The sequence below is a fragment of the Mauremys mutica genome, chromosome 3 (genome assembly GCF_020497125.1).
Source record: "Mauremys mutica isolate MM-2020 ecotype Southern chromosome 3, ASM2049712v1, whole genome shotgun sequence".
In the NCBI taxonomy this organism is placed as follows: domain Eukaryota; kingdom Metazoa; phylum Chordata; order Testudines; family Geoemydidae; genus Mauremys; species Mauremys mutica.
This window is the reverse complement of record NC_059074.1, coordinates 158596782-158614675: the sequence shown is the minus strand read 5'-3', so window position 1 is coordinate 158614675 and position 17894 is coordinate 158596782. Positions and strand designations below refer to the sequence as shown.

At 47.1% G+C, this 17894-nt stretch overlaps 1 protein-coding gene across 3 annotated transcripts in view; it reads left to right on the top strand.

Annotated features, from left to right (window-relative positions):
• CNIH3 (cornichon family AMPA receptor auxiliary protein 3) overlaps positions 1-9967 on the top strand; it is a 136862-nt gene extending 126895 nt beyond the window's left edge. For all 3 annotated transcript variants that reach the window (XM_045010944.1, XM_045010943.1, XM_045010945.1), the window contains 3 exons: positions 3180-3292; positions 7070-7213; positions 9288-9967. In XM_045010944.1, the coding sequence (XP_044866879.1) occupies positions 3180-3292; positions 7070-7213; positions 9288-9315 (285 nt within the window). In that variant the 3' untranslated portion in view covers positions 9316-9967. The remainder of the gene's footprint in view (positions 1-3179; positions 3293-7069; positions 7214-9287) is intronic.
• Positions 9968-17894: the final 7927 nt, after the last annotated feature.

Below are 17894 nucleotides of genomic sequence, written 5' to 3'. Positions count from 1 at the left end.
TAATTTATCCAAGACTCCTCAGCCTCAGGGAGTGAAAAATCAGTCTGCTCTCAAGCACTCACTGCCTCCTTCTGTGTCCCTCTCAGCTTCAGGACTGAGGTTTTTTACCCCTCCACAATTCTTTACTTCACTTCCCCCAATTGGATTTCCTTCCTCTTCCCTCCCCCATGCCCAGGGTTACCAGCCAGCCTACTGATCAGAGCAGGGTGGAGGTAAAACTTCAAAGGACTTGATACCTATATTTAAGTACTAGTCAGTGGGTTATCTACAGCCATTGTCTGCCTCCCTGAGGGTGAGCTCCTGCAGTAGTTCACCTTTTGAAACTGGGTAGCAAATAGCATAACGATCATTAAATATACAGCGGTACACATAATATTCATTAAAATAATACAGATGTCTCCCACATTCTTCCCAGACATATTCTCCGAGAAGTGATAGGGGGAGCTTGCATTGCTACTGGCCTTGGCAATCCTGATCCCTGGATAAACAGAGGACTTTGGTCTGCAGTGGCCAAATCCTGCCCTGCCTTATGCCCATGTAGCCTCATTGAAGTCAGTGAGGTCAGTTTCCCTCCAGATTTACCAGTTTTGTACATTTTACCGATAATGGATCACTTAAAAGACTAAAACCCTAAAAAGGCTATTAAGAACAGGTATATGGGAATTGTAACCCACTTTCAGTGCTAGGGTGCTTAGCCAGATGTATGTCCACCATTAAGCACTTTCTATCTACAATTTGTGACTGTGATGAATCCTCCTTGCTAGAAAGGTTACCGCTATACTATAAATCAAATTCTGAAAAGGGGGAAAAAAGCAGCAGTGATAAATTACCTGAGTCTGGAATCAAACTGTATAGTTGAGCCATGATTTGTCATCTGCCTAGGTCAGGGGTTCTCAAACTGGGGGTCATGATCCCTCAGGGAGTCGCAAGGTTATTACATGGGGGGTGGGGGTTGTGAGCTGTCGCCTCCACCTCCAAACCCTTCTTCACCTCCAGCATTTATAATAGTGTTAAATATAAAAAAATGTGTCTTTAATTTATAAGGGGGGAGGTCGCACTCATAGGTTTGCTGCGTGAAAGGAGTTGCCAATACTAAAGTTTGAGAAACACTGGCCTAGGAGATAGAGCTTTGAGGGTACTATAATTGAAGCTACTGGCACAGGATAAGATGTCTCTAAATGTGTTACTTGCTATGGCAAAAGTACCAAAGATAAATAAAAGTTCTGTGACTGAGATGAAAAGATTCCAAAAACAGAAAAAGGTTGGGCTCCATTACAATACAGTGATATAGCTAAAAAGAGGGGTGTCATAACTATAAAGGGAAGGGTAACAACCCTCCTGTGAACAATACTATAAAATCCCTCCTGGCCAGAGACACCAAAATCCTTTTACCTGTAAAGAGTTAAGAAGCTCAGGTAACCTGGCTGACACCTGACTCAAAGGGACAAGATACTTTCAAATCATGGTGGGGGGAAGGCTTTTGTTTGTGTGCTCTTTGTTTTGGGGGTTGTTTGCTCTTGGGACTAAGAGGGACCGGACATCAATCCATGCTCTCCAAATATTTCTGAACAAGTCTCTCATATTTCAAACTTGTAAGTAACAGCCAGGCAAGACGTGTTAGTTTTATCTTTGTTTCCTCAACTTGTAAATGTTCCTTTTGCTAGAGGGTTTACCTCTGTTTGCTGTAACTTTGAACCTAAGGCTAGAGGGGGTTCCTCTGGGCTCTTTGAATCTGATTACCCTGTAAAGTTATTTTCCATCCTGATTTTACAGAGATGATTTTTACTTTTCCTTCTTTAATTAAAAGCCTTCTTTTTAAAAACCTGATTGATTTTTCCTTGTTTTAAGATCCAAGGGAGTTGGATCTGGACTTACCAGGAATTGGTGGGGAGGAAAGAAGGGGGAATGGTTAATTTCTCCTTGTTTTAAGATCCAAGGGTTTGGATCGGTGTTCACCAGGAACTTGGTGGAGAAGTCTCTCAAGGCTACCCGGGGAAGGGTTATAGTACTTGGGAGGGAGATATTCTGGTTGGGGGAAGGTAGACAGAGTTTCCCAATTGACTCATAAATAATTTGTGTGGTGGCAGCAAAACCAGATCTAAGCTGGTAGTTAAGCATAGAGGTTCTCATGCAGGCCGCCACATCTGTACCCTAGAGTTCAGAGTGGGGAAGGAACCTTGATAAGGGGTCACTGTGGTAGTTGACAGGTTCCATTGAACTATTACCAACCAAACTCCAAATGCCTTTTGTGGTGCAGCTTGTCTTTAGCTGAGGTGGCTTCAAGACACTGCAAGAGATGAAGCCAAGATGCCTACAAAGGTTTCTGCCTGGTGAGAAATAATTGCTGTCGGCAAATGAATCTTTATGGTTGTAAAAAAGAGCACCCGAGAAAATGAGAGAAAAAGACCGACTAAGAAAGGAGGAAAGCAGTAGAGATAGTGACAGGACTCTACGGTCTTGTCTGCAGTAGCCTTTCTTCCTTAAAATTAGATTTCCCTGTTGCTACCTATTCAGTTCCACCTGCGTTGATGGTGGGAGCGTTTCTAATATCCACCCAATTTGTCTCTAATGAGAAATTACCCACTTCTTGGGTCCAAAGAGCACTGACACTTGGAGCCATGTTGTTACTAAGGAGAGACTTTTCAAGGTTTCCTTCTCACAAGATTTTGGCTCAAACTGCTCTGTAATATATACATGAGTCTCCCAGTGATTTAATCCTGTTATAGAAGATCAAAATAGTTGAAAACAATCCCAAACAAAAGTGAAACTTCAGTACTAGATCTCCAATTTTCAATGGTTCAGTTATAATACTTAGCACTTGAATAGCTCTTTGTAACCATTCACTCATTTATTCTCAGAATACCCCAGTGAGACAGGCAAGTATTATAATCCCCATTTTACAGACAGGGGAAACTGAAGCAAGAAGAGGATAAGTGACTTATCCAGGGTCTCTCAATAAGTCATTGGAGTAGAGTCAAGATTAGAACTCAGCATTCAATCCTGTGCTCATTTTCTTTAGACCATATTGCCTCTCAGTTAAGATGCACCTCGGGGCAGGCACATACACCCATGAGACTTGCAGATATGCTTAGTCTACTGAAAAGCTGTTTTAAACTATACAAATCACAGAGGGGATTTTCTGATAGATCTGTACTCTTCTGCTTTTTTTTTCTCTTTAGCTGGTGCTGCCTGAGTATTCTATCCATAGCCTTTTCTGCATCATGTTCTTGTGTGCTCAGGAATGGCTAACCCTAGGGCTGAATGTTCCTCTGGTTTTCTATCACTTTTGGAGGTAAGGCTGTCTTCTATGTACTGGACTATTGTCACCCTCATTTGCCCAATCAACATGCATGCATATGGCATAGGGAAAACACAGCAGTAACATGAAGGATGGATTTCTTTCTCTACTCTCCCTTTCTGTACCATTAGTTGCATAGGTAGATGAAACTCAGTTCTGCTGTGGGTTCATACTTTTAAGCTGAAAGGGCCTCAAACTTAACAGTCAATCTGGAGAAAGAGGAAAACATGAAGCATTCAGGTTCCAGTGAAGAGGATGGACCAGCACGTCCGGCTCCCACGCTTGGGGCAGCCAGGTAGCTCTGTGTGCTGCCCCAGCCTGTAGGCACCTCCTCCACAGGTCCCATTGGCCACGGTTTCCCGTTCCCAGCCAATGGGAGCTGCGGAGTTAGCGCTCAGGGTGGGGGCAGCACGTGGAAAAACCCTGGCTGCGTCTCTGCCTAGGAGCCACAGGGACATGCTGGCCACTTCCAGGAGGGCCTGAAGCCAAGGAGCCTGTGTTAGCCCCGCTGCGCCAGCAGACTTTTAGCACCCTAAAATCTCCTGGAGTAGCCTACAGGAGATCGAGCCCGATTCTAGGAGACTCCCAGCCAAACAGGAGGGTTGGCAACCCTACTTGTGGCCAGATTCTCTAATCTTCTCCAGGCACTTTGTGCTGCTCTGGCTTTGCAGAATGGCCGGATTCTGGCTGTAGCTGTCTGCAGGCAAGCTTTCCACTGGCAGAGGCAGCCTCCCCCATCCCATCACAGTGGGAGGGACAGGGCATTGCAGGAGTGGGATGTGGTGGAGTGGAGCTGCTCTATGCCTGATCTTCCACTGGTTAAGGTCACTTGGGGACATTAAGAATTAGTTGCTTAAGGTAAAGTTTCTCTTCAGCAGCTCTGATTTACGGTAGAGCCAGACAATGTAGGATCAGGGAAATTCAGCCAGCTCCCTGGTAGCCAAGCCCCCAGTACACCCTAGTGAAGAATCAGTCCTCCATCTGTCCTTAGGATAACTAAGGGACTTTAATCTCCAGTGCTGTCAGTATAGCACCTTTCAATAGCACTACATTCCCATAAAATTTTAAAAGACATACATGATTTTTATCTTCTCAGGGTCTCTTTATATCAGGAGGGCTAAGAATGTAGCAGAGACCCACTGCTGTGTAGCAGTGCGAAGAGCAGTGTTATAGTGAAGAAGATAATTAGGAGTATCTTGGCTTGGAACTAAAGATTGGGAGCTCTCTCATAGTATTGGCTACAAAAGCTCAGTAGTAATTTCGAGTGGAATGGCAACAGTGTATTAGTCTGAGTTTACAGTGACAATCTAATTCTCAAAAGCTTGATGGAGTTGTGAATGTGCTTTCTCTCTGGTGGGACTGAACACATGAAAGCTAATAGTATTTCCAACACAATTTTCACAGAGGGGAACACCTCAAGTGTCACAAGAACAGGTGTCTGGCGGGTGTGAAAATTATATTTAATGTGCAAGGCAAAAATGTTGTTTGTGGATGGCGAATGTTTATAGTCATGCTTGGGGGGGGAAGTATAGTAGATCTTTATCTGCAGAGATGTCTGCGTATGTATGCTATTACTCTTATTATTATGCCTCCAGTAAGGATCAGGGTCCCTTATGCCAAGTGCTGTACAAAGACACAGGAAGATGTGGGGAGAAATCATAGCCCCAATGAAGTCAATGGAGCCAGAATTTCACCTATGGCCCCTTTTGAAGAATCTGCAGTCTATAGAAAGATGAGTGAGTGTGACAAATGCTAGAAGGGAAGGAGGGAGAGAGGACATGGTTAGCGTTAATGAGAAGTTAAACATCTGGTTCCACAAGTTGGCTATGTGCTGGCTCTTCATCATTTAAAAGAATGGGTGGGTTTTTAAATAAACATGTAAATATAATCAGTTCCTGACCCCACCAATCTCTATATAATAGTTTCTATACTGTATTTTTAACAGTAATAATAATACTTCATCTAAGGATCTCAAAGCATTTAACTAGAATTGATCAGGAAATTATTTTTCCTCACAAAATAATTTAGACAAAAATAATGTCTTTTCCTCAACATTTTTCTTCATTTTTTTGAGCTTTTGTTGAAAACCCAAACATTTTCTACAAATATGGAAATTTCCCTTGTGTAGAAAAGTCATTTTCCATTCAAAGATTATGTTGGTGGCAATTTTTTCAGCCATATAGCAATGCAGCTAAGCCATATAATGCATGCTATATGAGTAGAGCCCTACCAAATTTATGTTCCATTTTGGTCAATTTCACATAGGATTTAAAAAATAGTAAATTTCATGATTACAAGCTATTGACATCTGAAATTTCACGGTGTTGTAATTGTAGGGGTCCTGACCCAAAAAGGTTGTGAGGGGGTCACAAGGTTATTGTAGGGGGAAGGGAGGGTTTGCAGTACTGCTACCCTTGCTTCTGCACTGCTGCTGGCGGCGGCACTGCCTTCAGAGCTGGGCAGCTGGAGAGCAGCAGTTGCTGGCCAGGAGCCCAGTTCTGAAGGCAGAGCCGCTGCCAGCAGCATCATAGAAGTAAAGATGGCATGGTATGGTATTGCCATACTTACTTCTGCACTACTGCCGGCAGAGCTGGGCCCTCAATCAGCAGCCGCCACTTTCCAACCACTCAGCTCTGAAGGCAGCAGTAAGGGTAGCATGGTATGGTATTGTCTGCTTACTTCTACGCTGCTGCTGGCAGGGCGCCACCTTCAGAGCTGGGTGCCTGGCTAACAGCTGCCACTTTCCGACCACCCAGCTCAGAAGGCAGCGCAGAAGTAAGGGTGGCAATACTACGACCCCTTTTGGGTCAGGACCCCCAATTTGAGAAATGCTGGTTTCCCCTGTGAAAACTGTATAGTATAGGGTAAAAGCACACAAAAGACCAGATTTCATGGTCCGTGACATGTTTTTCAGCTGTGAATTTGGTAGGGTCCTACATATGAGATATGCAAGTATTATTATATTCTTTTTACAGATGGATAACTGAAGTGCTTATTGGTTCAGAGAGAATTACCTGTTGTCATGCAGTTAGTCAGTGACATAGCTGCTATTAGAATTCAGGAATCTTGATTACCTGTTCTGACCACTAGACAAGACTGCCACTCATAACATATTCGTATTAGAGAGTAAGTCACAGTCACATAAGGAGGATGGAATGTATTGTTCTAAACAATTAATAGAACATAGGAAGTCCACAAGAAGTAATTGCTACAGGGATATATGAGTAGTCTGTTTAGATTGGTATCAGATTTCAACAATGGCCAATGCCATATGCTTCAGAGGAAGATCTAAAACAGGGGTCGGCAACCTTTGGCATGCGGCTCGCCAGGGTAAGCACCGTGGTGGGCCAGGCCAGTTTGTTTACCTGCTGCATCCGCAGGTTTGTCCAATCGTGGCTCCCACTGGCTGCGCTTCACCGTCCCAGGCCAATGGGGGTGGTGGGAAGCGGTGGCCTGCACAACCCTCAGCCCGCGCTGCTTCCCAGCCCCCCGGCGAACCGCAGCCAGTGGGAGCTGCGATCGGTCGAACCTGTGGACGCAGCAGGTAAACAAACCAGCCCGGCCTGCCAGGGGGCTTACTCTGGCGAGCCGTGTGCCAAAACTGATCTAAAACCTCCAAACTGAACCTAACTGTGGATTGCTATGTCATGGGAGGACACGGGATTTCTTCTTTACTCTGGGCTAGTGATCTGGGGCATGAGGACCTGCAACCTGTAATAAATGGATTTAGAATATTAGTGTCACTCCAGATGTTTTCTCTTGCTCTTTCAGGTATTTCCATTGCCCAGCGGATAGTTCAGAGCTTGCATATGATCCACCTGCAGTCATGAATGCAGACACCTTGAGTTACTGTCAAAAAGAAGCATGGTGTAAACTAGCTTTCTATCTCCTTTCCTTCTTCTACTATCTTTACTGGTAAGCTTGCTCATTCCTATGTGGAAGTGGTACAGACCTGTTTTTCATGTAAAAATTAAGCTTGCACTATGGACCAACAAGAACAGGCAGCCTCATTCCCTTTGTCTGGAGCAACCATTTCAGTCCCTGATTCAGGCAACATCCCTGTTCGGAACAGCACTTAAGCATGCGTTTAAGACCCATTGAGGTCATAGGACTTCCAGTTAAGCATGTACTTACGTTCTTTCCTGAATTGGGGCCCAATACATCCCCAAGGTTTCCAATACAATTTTGTTCAGCCTTCAGTCAAAGAGCTATTTCTGCTAGGAAATTAATTTTTTTTGGTCCTTTGGATAGTCTGTTTAGATGGATGTCACTCTATGTTGATGTCATAGCAAATAAGTTACATCAGCTGCTAATAATATAGAATATTAGGGTGAAATCCTGCCCTGTGCTATGCAAGTTGATTCTTACCTAACACTCAAAAGAGCACTAGAACGGGGGCCCAATAGCTGCAGGTGCACCTGAGCAGCTAGCATGCATGCTTTGGTCTGCAGCAGTAAAGTGCACTTGGCAGTACCTCTCCCGTGGCCTATCCTGAGCCAGCCTCCCTTGCATTATAAAGATAGTTCTAATGCTAGATAGATAAGGCCTCATCCAAAGGTCACTGTAGTGAAGGAAAGACTCCAGGTCCATGGAGAGCTCCACCCCACTCCTCCCCCTTACACTGTCACATTTACTAAGGGCACAGATGCAAATGGCTGATGCAAGGAATATGCAGGGATCATGTCTAGTAAGGAGACACCTGCATGATCCTTGCACTTTTGCTGGTAGGGGCCATGTAATTACACTAAAGCAGCTTGACGACACAAATTCATGCTTTTAATTTTAAATGAAGTTATTTTATTTTAGTTTTCCCTCTACTCCTCTCATAACTGGGATCATGTCCAGTACCCCGTCTCCAACACCCTTATGTTGCATAATGCTTTGTAAGATGGGGCTTGTTCAACCAATACAGTGCTGTGGGAGGCTGAATGTCCCTTCCTGATTAGCAATAGTGATAATGTAATATCTGCTCACTTGTAAATTACAACATTATCCTGAGGTCTAAATGCTGCAGGCTGCATGTTAAAATTTGTGGCTGTTAAATTGAAAAGTAATTACAAAGAGCAAAATTATGTCTGGCCAAATCTGTGTGAAAAGGCACTAGGGTCCTTCCCACTCTTACCCATCTGCTCCCCTTGGCATGAGTCAGATACTGTCTGAGTGGGAAGGACATGGATTATGCTTTGTTAGCTCTCCTGGCTGTGCCAACTTCACCCATCCCTTCCTTGGCCTGTTTGGGGAAGGCAGAGCCATAGTACCTTTACCTTCACCCTTTTGTACTGGCCAGCAGACTAGAATCAGCTAGTTAGTGTTTCAGAATTCCCTCTGGGCCGCTCATTTCTGTCATCCTAAAACATGGCCAGAAACTTACAGTTGCAATCTGCCCCTAAGCGATCTAGTGTAAATTACAGAATCACCTATGCCACCCCTACCTATATTATCAGAGATGGAGATACAGTGAAGCAGGTCTGTGGTAGAGTAGTATGATTTCATAGTTATACAGAGTTACACTTAAGATATATGTATCCTATCCAACTGATCTCTTTATTTTTGATGTTTCCTCCATTGCATGAAGATTTTTTCTCTTAAGAAATGAAACACCACCATTTCAGTGGAAACCCTGCTTTTCCTTCTGGGAATGGCTGGCAGAAATTTCAAAGATCAAACACACTACTAGAGTGGTTTTATTTTCTTCACTTTTCAGACTCAGACATCAGAAGTACATTATTAAGCTCACACGAAACTTGTGGTGTGATGGAAAATGGCTAATGAATTCATAGTATCTTGAGTGATTCCTGATACTAATCTTGAATCCACCATAATTCAGTTGCTATAGAGAGATGGAAGGGATGTGAGCCAGTATAGCAAAGGAAGGCATAGGCCATTAGAGTCAAAAATTAGGAATGGAGGGTAAAGGTTATAAAATTCAAAGTGCTTTGCATACTTCAAAGGGACACTTTCATACTGGCTCTTTCTCTTTTGCATTCAGCATGATCTACACTTTCGTGAGCTCTTAACTCAGAAATCCTCAATGAAGACTGGGAACAACAAAGGATGGAGAGCAAGGACAAGTCAGCCTAAAGTGACGCTTGGTAAAAAGAATAGCAAAGAGAGGAAAGCTTTGAACCCAAGCAGTAATACAGTATATGAAAGACATATGCAGTAAGAATAATGGCCCGCTGCGGATCTGGAGTACCATGGAGACTAGGCTGAGTAAACTATGCTTATCTTTTGTTTCTCTGTGTATCCCAGTCTTTGGCTTTAAAAAAAAAAAGGCAAAAAATTATCACATGTGGAGGCAAAGTCAAAGAACTATCTGCATCTGATGGGAAATGCGGCTTAGTGAAATTGGTTCATCACAAACTGCTATTTCACAAGGAGCAAAGCTTCTCAATTACTATTTTGTACTGAAGAGTGAAGGGGGAGGATCACCATCCATGGGAGTGGTGGCTAAGGATGCTGCTAATACACCTGTTAAATACACAGCATTCTGAGCATGAACACTCATCGGAATCAAGGTGGGATTCATGTCAGTTATCCAAGGATGTTCATCTGACTCCAGGGAAAAAGAGTTATTGTATCTTGACAATTAAGTGATTTTTAATGCTTTTTTTCCCCACCCATGACAAAGAAATTAATAACTTGCACTGGTAGTGCAGTGATTTCCAAAAATATACTGTTCCTGTGATTGAATATCCAGTGGTATATATTTTTATATTCCATCTGTGATGCAACAGTTTATGTATGGTACAATTATGTTTAAAATGCATTCAGTTATGACCTAATTCTGTCAACCATTCAGTAGCACAGTTTTCCTCTTACTGGGGGAAAAAATTGTTACAAATCACAATATTATGGAATAGTGTAACATGAATATTCTACACACCAGAATGGTGTATGCAAAGTATTGTACCTGTAAAGGACCAGATTATTTTTGTCTGTAATTTTCTCATGCTGTTTCATGTGTGTTGTCCAGTTTAATCTGAAATTAATGGGCTGTTTCGTGCTTGTTTTCCCACATATTGGACAAGTATTGTGAAGGATGGTCAATCCTTTTTAAAATTTAATGCAAAGGTTTTTTACTTCATTTTAGAACACAGGTTGATATAGATGGACTGTGTATGCTTATGAATGAATAAATATATATGTACACACACACAATCCAGCTATAAATATATATTAAGGTAACCTGTTTGTTTAAAACCTGTGACTAGGGTGCTGAACTTCTGGAAAGTGTTTTACACACCGGCTATTGTATTAAAACCAAAAGGTAATGTAAACAGTAATTTAATTTCTCATCTCATTGAGAAGTCCAGTCTTATACTTCTTAAATAAAAGCTGCAATGTAATACAGAGATATTCAAACTACACAATTCCAAAGAAGAGTAGGTCACTATAAAGAAAATTAATTGGCATAAATATTATTTGGCCAAAGCCTGTTGGCTTTACTCACACATAACCCTTATTCTCACAAGTAGTCTCCTTGACCTCAGTAGGATTGCAGGATGGGCCATTTGTCTCTACTCCAGGGTCTCCCGGGGGGGGCGGGGGGGGCGCAAGTGGGGCAATTTGCCCCAGGCCCCGCAGGTGCCCCCACGAGAGTTTTTCGAGGCCCCTGGAGTGGGGTCCTTCACTTGCTCCGGGGGCCCCGGAAAACTCTCACAGGGCCCGGGCCCCCGGAGCTTCTTCCGCTCCGGGTCTTCGGCGGCAATTTGGCGGCGGGGGGGTGTCCTTCTGCTCCAGGACCTGCCGCCGAAGTGCCCTGAAGACCCGCGGCGAGGGGTCCTTCCACCCCAGGACCCGCCACCGAAGTGCTGGGTCTTTGGCAGCAATTCGGCGGCAGGGGCCCCCCGCCGCCGAAGACCCCAGGCCCCCTGAATCCTCGGGGCGGCCCTGCTCTACTCAAGGCAAAACTTTCAATCAAGTCAAAGGGTGAATTGTTTGGATATGGGGCCAGATTCTGGCCTTCACTAAATTTGCTTTGAACTCTGCCAGAAATGCAAAACAGACTTAAAGCTGGCCTAAGTAGCTAGCAGAGGATTTCCTTAATGTGAGGGGAAGCCTTTAGTGGCATAGGGCTGGCTACATCAGCTCTACGCCACCCTGCTTGTAGCCTTAAGCATAAGAGCTGTGTCAGGTGCAGGGTCTGAGGTCAATGGAATTTGAGGAAAGATCCCTCACAGCATCTTGCAGGATCAGCCTCCAAAGAAGCAAGGACCACATAGCAAACCAGCCCTGTTTACTAAATGGTGGCAGGTATATCTGAATGCTATATTCTTAGCTCTTCAAACATATATCAGATCTTTGCAGTTTTCTTGTAAAGGTAAGTTTGATTCCATAGAGTTTATCAAATGGTACAGTAAGTAGAACAGATTGTTTGTTTTGTTTTTAAAGTAAAATAGCTTTGTTTTATGATAAAATGTCTTGTTACTTGTAAACAGTCCAGAAACTTAATCTGAATTCCTTTGTATTGTGACTGAATGGCCTAGCATCGTAACCAGTATAAGGAGCTGAGGGATGTGTGTCATAAGGGCAAAGAATAAAAATGTTTGCAAGACTTAAATTATATTTTTTTATGTCTAGATTTGCCAGCCTTACTTTAAGAGGGGCATCATGAGTGGAGCAAGAGACAAGAGATCTGGGTTCTGTCCTTAACTCTCCAATTGATCTGCTATGTGTCCTTGGTCAAGACACTAGCTAGAATCAAACCTGAGTCAGGGGAGTGTGTGGCAGGGCTGAATTGTCCCAGGACCTGGGTAGAAACCGACTGATTGTGAGAGTCAGAATCTGGTTCCTGCTTCTCCTTTGCTTCAGGAGGGAAGTAATTTGGGCCAGCCCTTCGCTGGTGCTGCTTATTTATCTATCTGTGCTGGCTCAGCTGTGCTGCTTGGTGCATCATGGGGGGCACGGCATAAACTCTGACCACTCTCTGACCACCTTTACCTTTGCTCACCCTCAGTGGCAGCAGGTTGTATAATTTTTGGTGGTGCCCAGAATGGATCCAAGTCCTGCCCCTCCCCCTCCAACCCCACCACACCTGCCTTGTAAGCAGATATATATTTTTTAAAATAATGTAAAAATGGACTGGAAACAGTAAGCATTTAACAGTTTCCCTATATTGCACAATATCACTATCATAAGAAAAAAATATTTAACTAAGAATATCAGTTTTATTAATACTCTTTTGAATACAGAAACAGCCAAGCACTCTTGGATCAATAACCCTCAAAAGCAAATACTTTCTAAAATTGAAACAAAATGTAGCCCCTTCTTTTGCAATATTCTTCAGGAGGCAGCAAACAGTCTTTTCAATGGAATTGAAAAGAAGAAGGAGGAACTTTTTTCTGGGGGTCTTAAGGGTTTGTTTTTATAAAACTAATTTAGATAAAGTGGAGTTGTCACCATACTAAGGGCTTGTCCACACTGGGGTTTCACACTGAGATAAACTGTGCCAGCACAAGTCAGGGTTAACTGGGCCTGGATTGTCTACACTAGGGACTTGCACAAATGCAGCTGTGTTGGTGTAAAATAACCCAGTGCAGACAAGGCCTACAAGTCAGACAGTCTAGCACCCACAGCAGTGCACACCTAAGAACCACTTATAAAGAACAAAGGAAAGAAATGCCAACTCCTACGCAAATGTAAGCGGGGGCATGGTCCCGCTATTGTGGGGCACTTCCCTGGCTTCTGCACTACCCTGGTGAAATGGGCTAGCGGAAGGATCTGAGTCCTCGCTCCCACTTCCTTTACCCAGAGGCCTCCCTGCCCTCGAGGACTCCCCTTCCACTCTCCTGTCTGGCAGAGTCCTCGTAACCCCAACAAGGCTGGGCCCAGGATTCCTGGGGGGCTCGATCCCCAACCTTGCTGTGGTCACCTAGGACAGGCTAGGGCAGAAGTGGCCAATCTTTTTGGGCCGAGGGTCACATCTGGGTGGGGAAATTGTATGCAAGGCTGGGGCAGGGGTTTGGGGTGCAGGAGGGAGTACGGGGTGTGAGAGGGGGCTCAGGGCAGGGGGTTGGGGTGCACAGGGGTGCAGGGAGCTCAGGGTGGGGGTTGGGGGGCAGGGTGTATGAAGGGGCTCAGAGCAGGGAGTTGGGGGTGCAGGAGGGATACAAGGGCAGGCAGGGGGCTTAGGGCAGGGCAGGGGCAGTTCTAGCAAATTCGCCACCCCAAGCACGGCGGCACGCCGCGGGGGGCGCTCTGCCGGTCACCGGTCCCGCGGCTCCGGTGGACCTCCTGCAGATGTGCCTGCGGAGGGTCCGCTGGTCCCGTGGTTCCGGTGGACCTCCCGCAGGCACGCCTGCAGATGCTCCACTGAACCCGCGGGACCAGCAGACCCTCCAAAGGGACGCCTGCGGGAGGTCCGCCGGAGCCGCCTGCCGCCCTCCCAGGGACCGGCAGAGCGCCCCCCCGTGGCATGCCGCCCCAAGCACGCGCTTGGCGTGCTGGGGCCTGGAGCCGCCCCTGGGGCAGGGATTTGGGGGGCGGGGTGCAGGAGGGACACGAGCCCCGGCCCGGCGCCGCTTACCTAAAGCAGCTCCGGGGTGGCAGCAACGCGCACCGGGGCCAGGGCAGGCTCCCTGCATGCCAGCCCTGGCCCTGCTCCAGGAAGTGCTGCAGCCCCTGGGGGAGCAGAGGGCTCTGCATGTGCTGCCTTTGCTGTGCCTCCAGGTACCTCCCCCAAAGCTCCCATTGGCCAGAGTTCCCCATTCCTGGACCATGGGAGCCTCGGGGGGTGGTGCCTGGAGGCAAGGGCCATGCACGTGGAGCCCTCTGACCCCCCCGCCCCACACACCCAAGGGCTGCTTCTGAGAGCGGTACGGGGCCCACGGCACCACGGGGGGCAATCCCACGGGCTGGATCCAAAGCCCTGAGGGGCCGGATCCGGCCCGCAGGCCGTAGTTTACCCACCCCTGGGCTAGGGTGTCCCCACTCCGGGGTACTCTCTCTGCACTGGACACTTCCCTGACTCACTGATCATTACATACAATTTAAAGCAAATACAATTTATTTAATCAGCAATTAATTTTAAAAAGAATAAGGAAAAAGGAAAGGTTAAAGGAAAACATCACCCGCTCTGTGGCAGGGGACATTACAAACAGTGTCTCTGGCATGTCAGAGCAGTTCACAGACTGTTCCTTGTAGGTCCCAGGCCTCCTTCTCAGGCCCTGGCTGTGCTGCAGGGATGCTGTGGGTTAGACACTTGCTCTGGTGGTGGCCACACACCTCCGGGCTTTGGGTGGTGGGACTCTTCTTCCCAGCGTCAGCCCCTCATCAGGTTAAGATCGCCCTCCCAGTCTGGCCTACAAGGACCCTTGGCTGGGGGTGTCTTTCTGCGCTGGGCCCTTTGCCCAGGGTTCCCCCTTGACTGGCCCCAGTTGCTCACCACACCCGGCCCCAGACTGCTCCAGCCAGCCCCAGCGCCACTGTTCTAGCTCTGGCTCCACTCTGCCTCAACGCTGCTGCTCTGCCTCCAGCCCCCTGGGCTGCTTCTCTGGCCCCTCCCAGCTCAGGTCTCTGGGCTGCTTCTGTAACTCTGCTCCCAGCTCTGACCTGCTTCCTAGGCTGCTTCTCTGGCCCCTCTGGATCTGGCACAGCTCTGCTCCCCAGCTCAGCTCGGTCCCCTGCTTTCTCCTTAGCTCGGCCCCCACTCTGTCTGACCCAGGGTACGTCTACACTACGGGATTATTCCGAATTTACATAAACCGGTTTAGCAAAACAGATTGTATAAAATCGAGTGCGCGCGGCCACACTAAACACATTAAATCGGTGGTGTGCGTCCATGGTCCGAGGCTAGCGTCGATTTCTGGAGCGTTGCACTGTGGGTAGCTATCCCGTAGCTATCCCATAGTTCCCGCAGCCTCCCCCGCCCCTTGGCATTTCCGGGTTGAGATCCCAGTGCCTGATGGGGCAAAAATCATTGTCGCGGGTGGTTCTGGGTACAGCCTCACCCCTCCCTCCCTGAAAGCAGCAGACAAGCGTTTCGCGCCTTTTTTGCTTGGTGAACTGTGCAGACGCCATAGCACAGCAAGCATGGACCCTGCTCAGCTCAATACCGCAATCGTGGATGTTTTAAACACCTCGCGCACTCTTGTGCAGTCTATGGTGAACCAGGACCTTCACACCGAGGTGAGGAGGAGGCGGATACGGCAGCGCGGCGATGACAGTGATGAGGACGTAGACACAGAATTCTCTCAAACCGCGGGCCCCTGCGCTTTGGAGATCCTGATGGTAATGGGCCAGATTCTATCCATTGAACGCCGATTTTGGGCCCGGGAAACAAGCACTGACTGGTGGGACCGCATTGTGTTGCAGGTGTGGGACGATTCCCAGCGGCTGCGAAACTTTCGCATGCGTAAGGGCACTTTCATGGAACTTTGTGACTTGCTTGCCCCTGCCCTGAAACGCCATAATACCAAGATGAGAGCAGCCCTCACAGTAGAGAAGCGAGTGGCGATAGCCCTGTGGAAGCTTGCAACGCCAGACAGCTACCGGTCAGTCGGGAATCAATTTGGAGTTGGAAAATCTACTGTGGGGGGTGCTGTGATGCAAGTAGCCAAAGCAATCACTAAGCTGCTGCTACGAAAGGTTGTGACTCTGGGAAACGTGCAGGCCATAGTGGATGGCTTTGCTGCACTGGGATTCCCTAACTGTGGGTGGGCGATAGATGGAACCTATATCCCTATCTTGGCACCGCAGCGCCAGGGCACCCAGTACGTAAACCGGAAGGGGTACTTTTCAATGGTGCTGCAAGCACTGGTAGATCACAAGGGAGTTTCACAAACATCCACGTGGGATGGCCAGGGAGGGTTCATGACGCTCGCGTCTTCAGAAGCACTACTCTGTTTAAACGGCTGCAGCAAGGGAATTACTTCCCAGACCAGAAAATAACAGTTGGGGATGTTGAAATGCCTGTCGTTATCCTGGGGGACCCAGCCTATCCCTTGATGCCATGGCTCATGAAGCCATACACAGGCAGCCTGGACAGTGGTCAGGATCTGTTCAATTACAGGCTGAGCAAGTGCAGAATGGTGGTGGAATGTGCATTTGGCCGTTTAAAGGCGCGCTGGCGCACATTACTGACTCGCTCAGACCTCAGCCAAACCAATGTCCCCTATGTTATTGCTGCTTGCTGTATTCTCCACAATCTCTGTGAGAGTAAGGGGGAGACCATTATGGCGGGGTGGGAGGCAGAGGCAAATCACCTGGCCGCTGATTACGCGCAGCCAGACACCAGGGAGATTAGAAGAGCACACCAGGAAGCGGTGCGCATCAGAGAAGCTTTGAAAACGAGCTTCATCAATGGCCAGGGTACAGTGTGACTGCTGTGTTTGTTGATGAACACCGACCCCCACTTGATTGACTCATTCCCTGTAAGCAACTCACCCTCCCCCTTCAAGTACAGCTTACTTATGCAAATAAAGTCACTCTCGTTTAAAAATCATATATTCTTTATTAATTCATTATAAAAAGAGGGAGAGAAGTAAGGGTGTGATTTGGGAGGAGGATAGGAGGGATGGAGAAGGCCATTAAAAAAATTTCACAGTAATGACAGCCTTCTGGTTGGGCTGTCCACGGGGGTGGAGTGGGCAGGTGCACGGAGCCTCCCCCCACGCGTTCTTACACGTCTGGGTGAGGAGGATGTGGAACATGGTGAGGGTTGAGGGTGGTTATACAGGGGCTGCAGCGGCACTCTGTGATCCTGCTGCCGTTCCTGAAGCTCCACCAGACGCCGGAGCATGTCAGTTTGATCACGCAGCAGTCCCAGAGTTGCATCCCGCCACCGCTGATTTTCCTGCCGGTCTTCCTGCCGCCACCTCTCATCTCGGGTGTCCCTCCTGTCCTCACGTTCACTGGCCTCTTTCCAGTAATTTGATACCACGTCCTTCCACTCATTCAGATGAGCTCTTTCATTGCGTGTAACTTCCATAATATCCGAGAACATTTCATCTCGCGTCTTCTTTTTCCTCCACCTTATCTGTGCTAGCCTTTGGGATGGAAGAGGGACACTTGAAAAATTTGCAGCTGCATGAGAGAGAGAAATATTTTAAAAGATACATTTTACAGAACAATGGTTATACTCTTTCACAGTGAACAGCACTATTCACCTTACATAGCACATGTGATTTCCCTACAAGGTCGCATTTTTCATCTTAATACTGAGTGCCTGCAGCTCTGGAGTTACAGATCTCACAGACACAGGTCCGGGCATCAGAATTCAGCTTGCATGCGGCCATGGTAAGCCACTGTCTTTTGGCTTCTGTAGTGATTTACCCCTCCCCCCAACGCATGGCTAATACTAGCTCCCTGCTAATCAACACCCTTCCCACCCCCACACCCACTGCGTGGCTGGTAGCTTGGGGAAGCCCCGCTGACCAAACACGAAAAAGATCATCGGCATTTCACTCCTCCCCTCCCCCCGCTTGGCTACGTGCAGGAAAGGATTTTTTTTTAAGCTGCTGCAGTCCACGAACCCAGTAGGAAAATGACCATCCCTCTTACTTAAATTCCTGATTTTTAACCAGGTTATCCTGAACGATATCACTTTGCTGAGGATAACACAGCGAGATAAAGAACGGATGCTTCTTGAATGCCA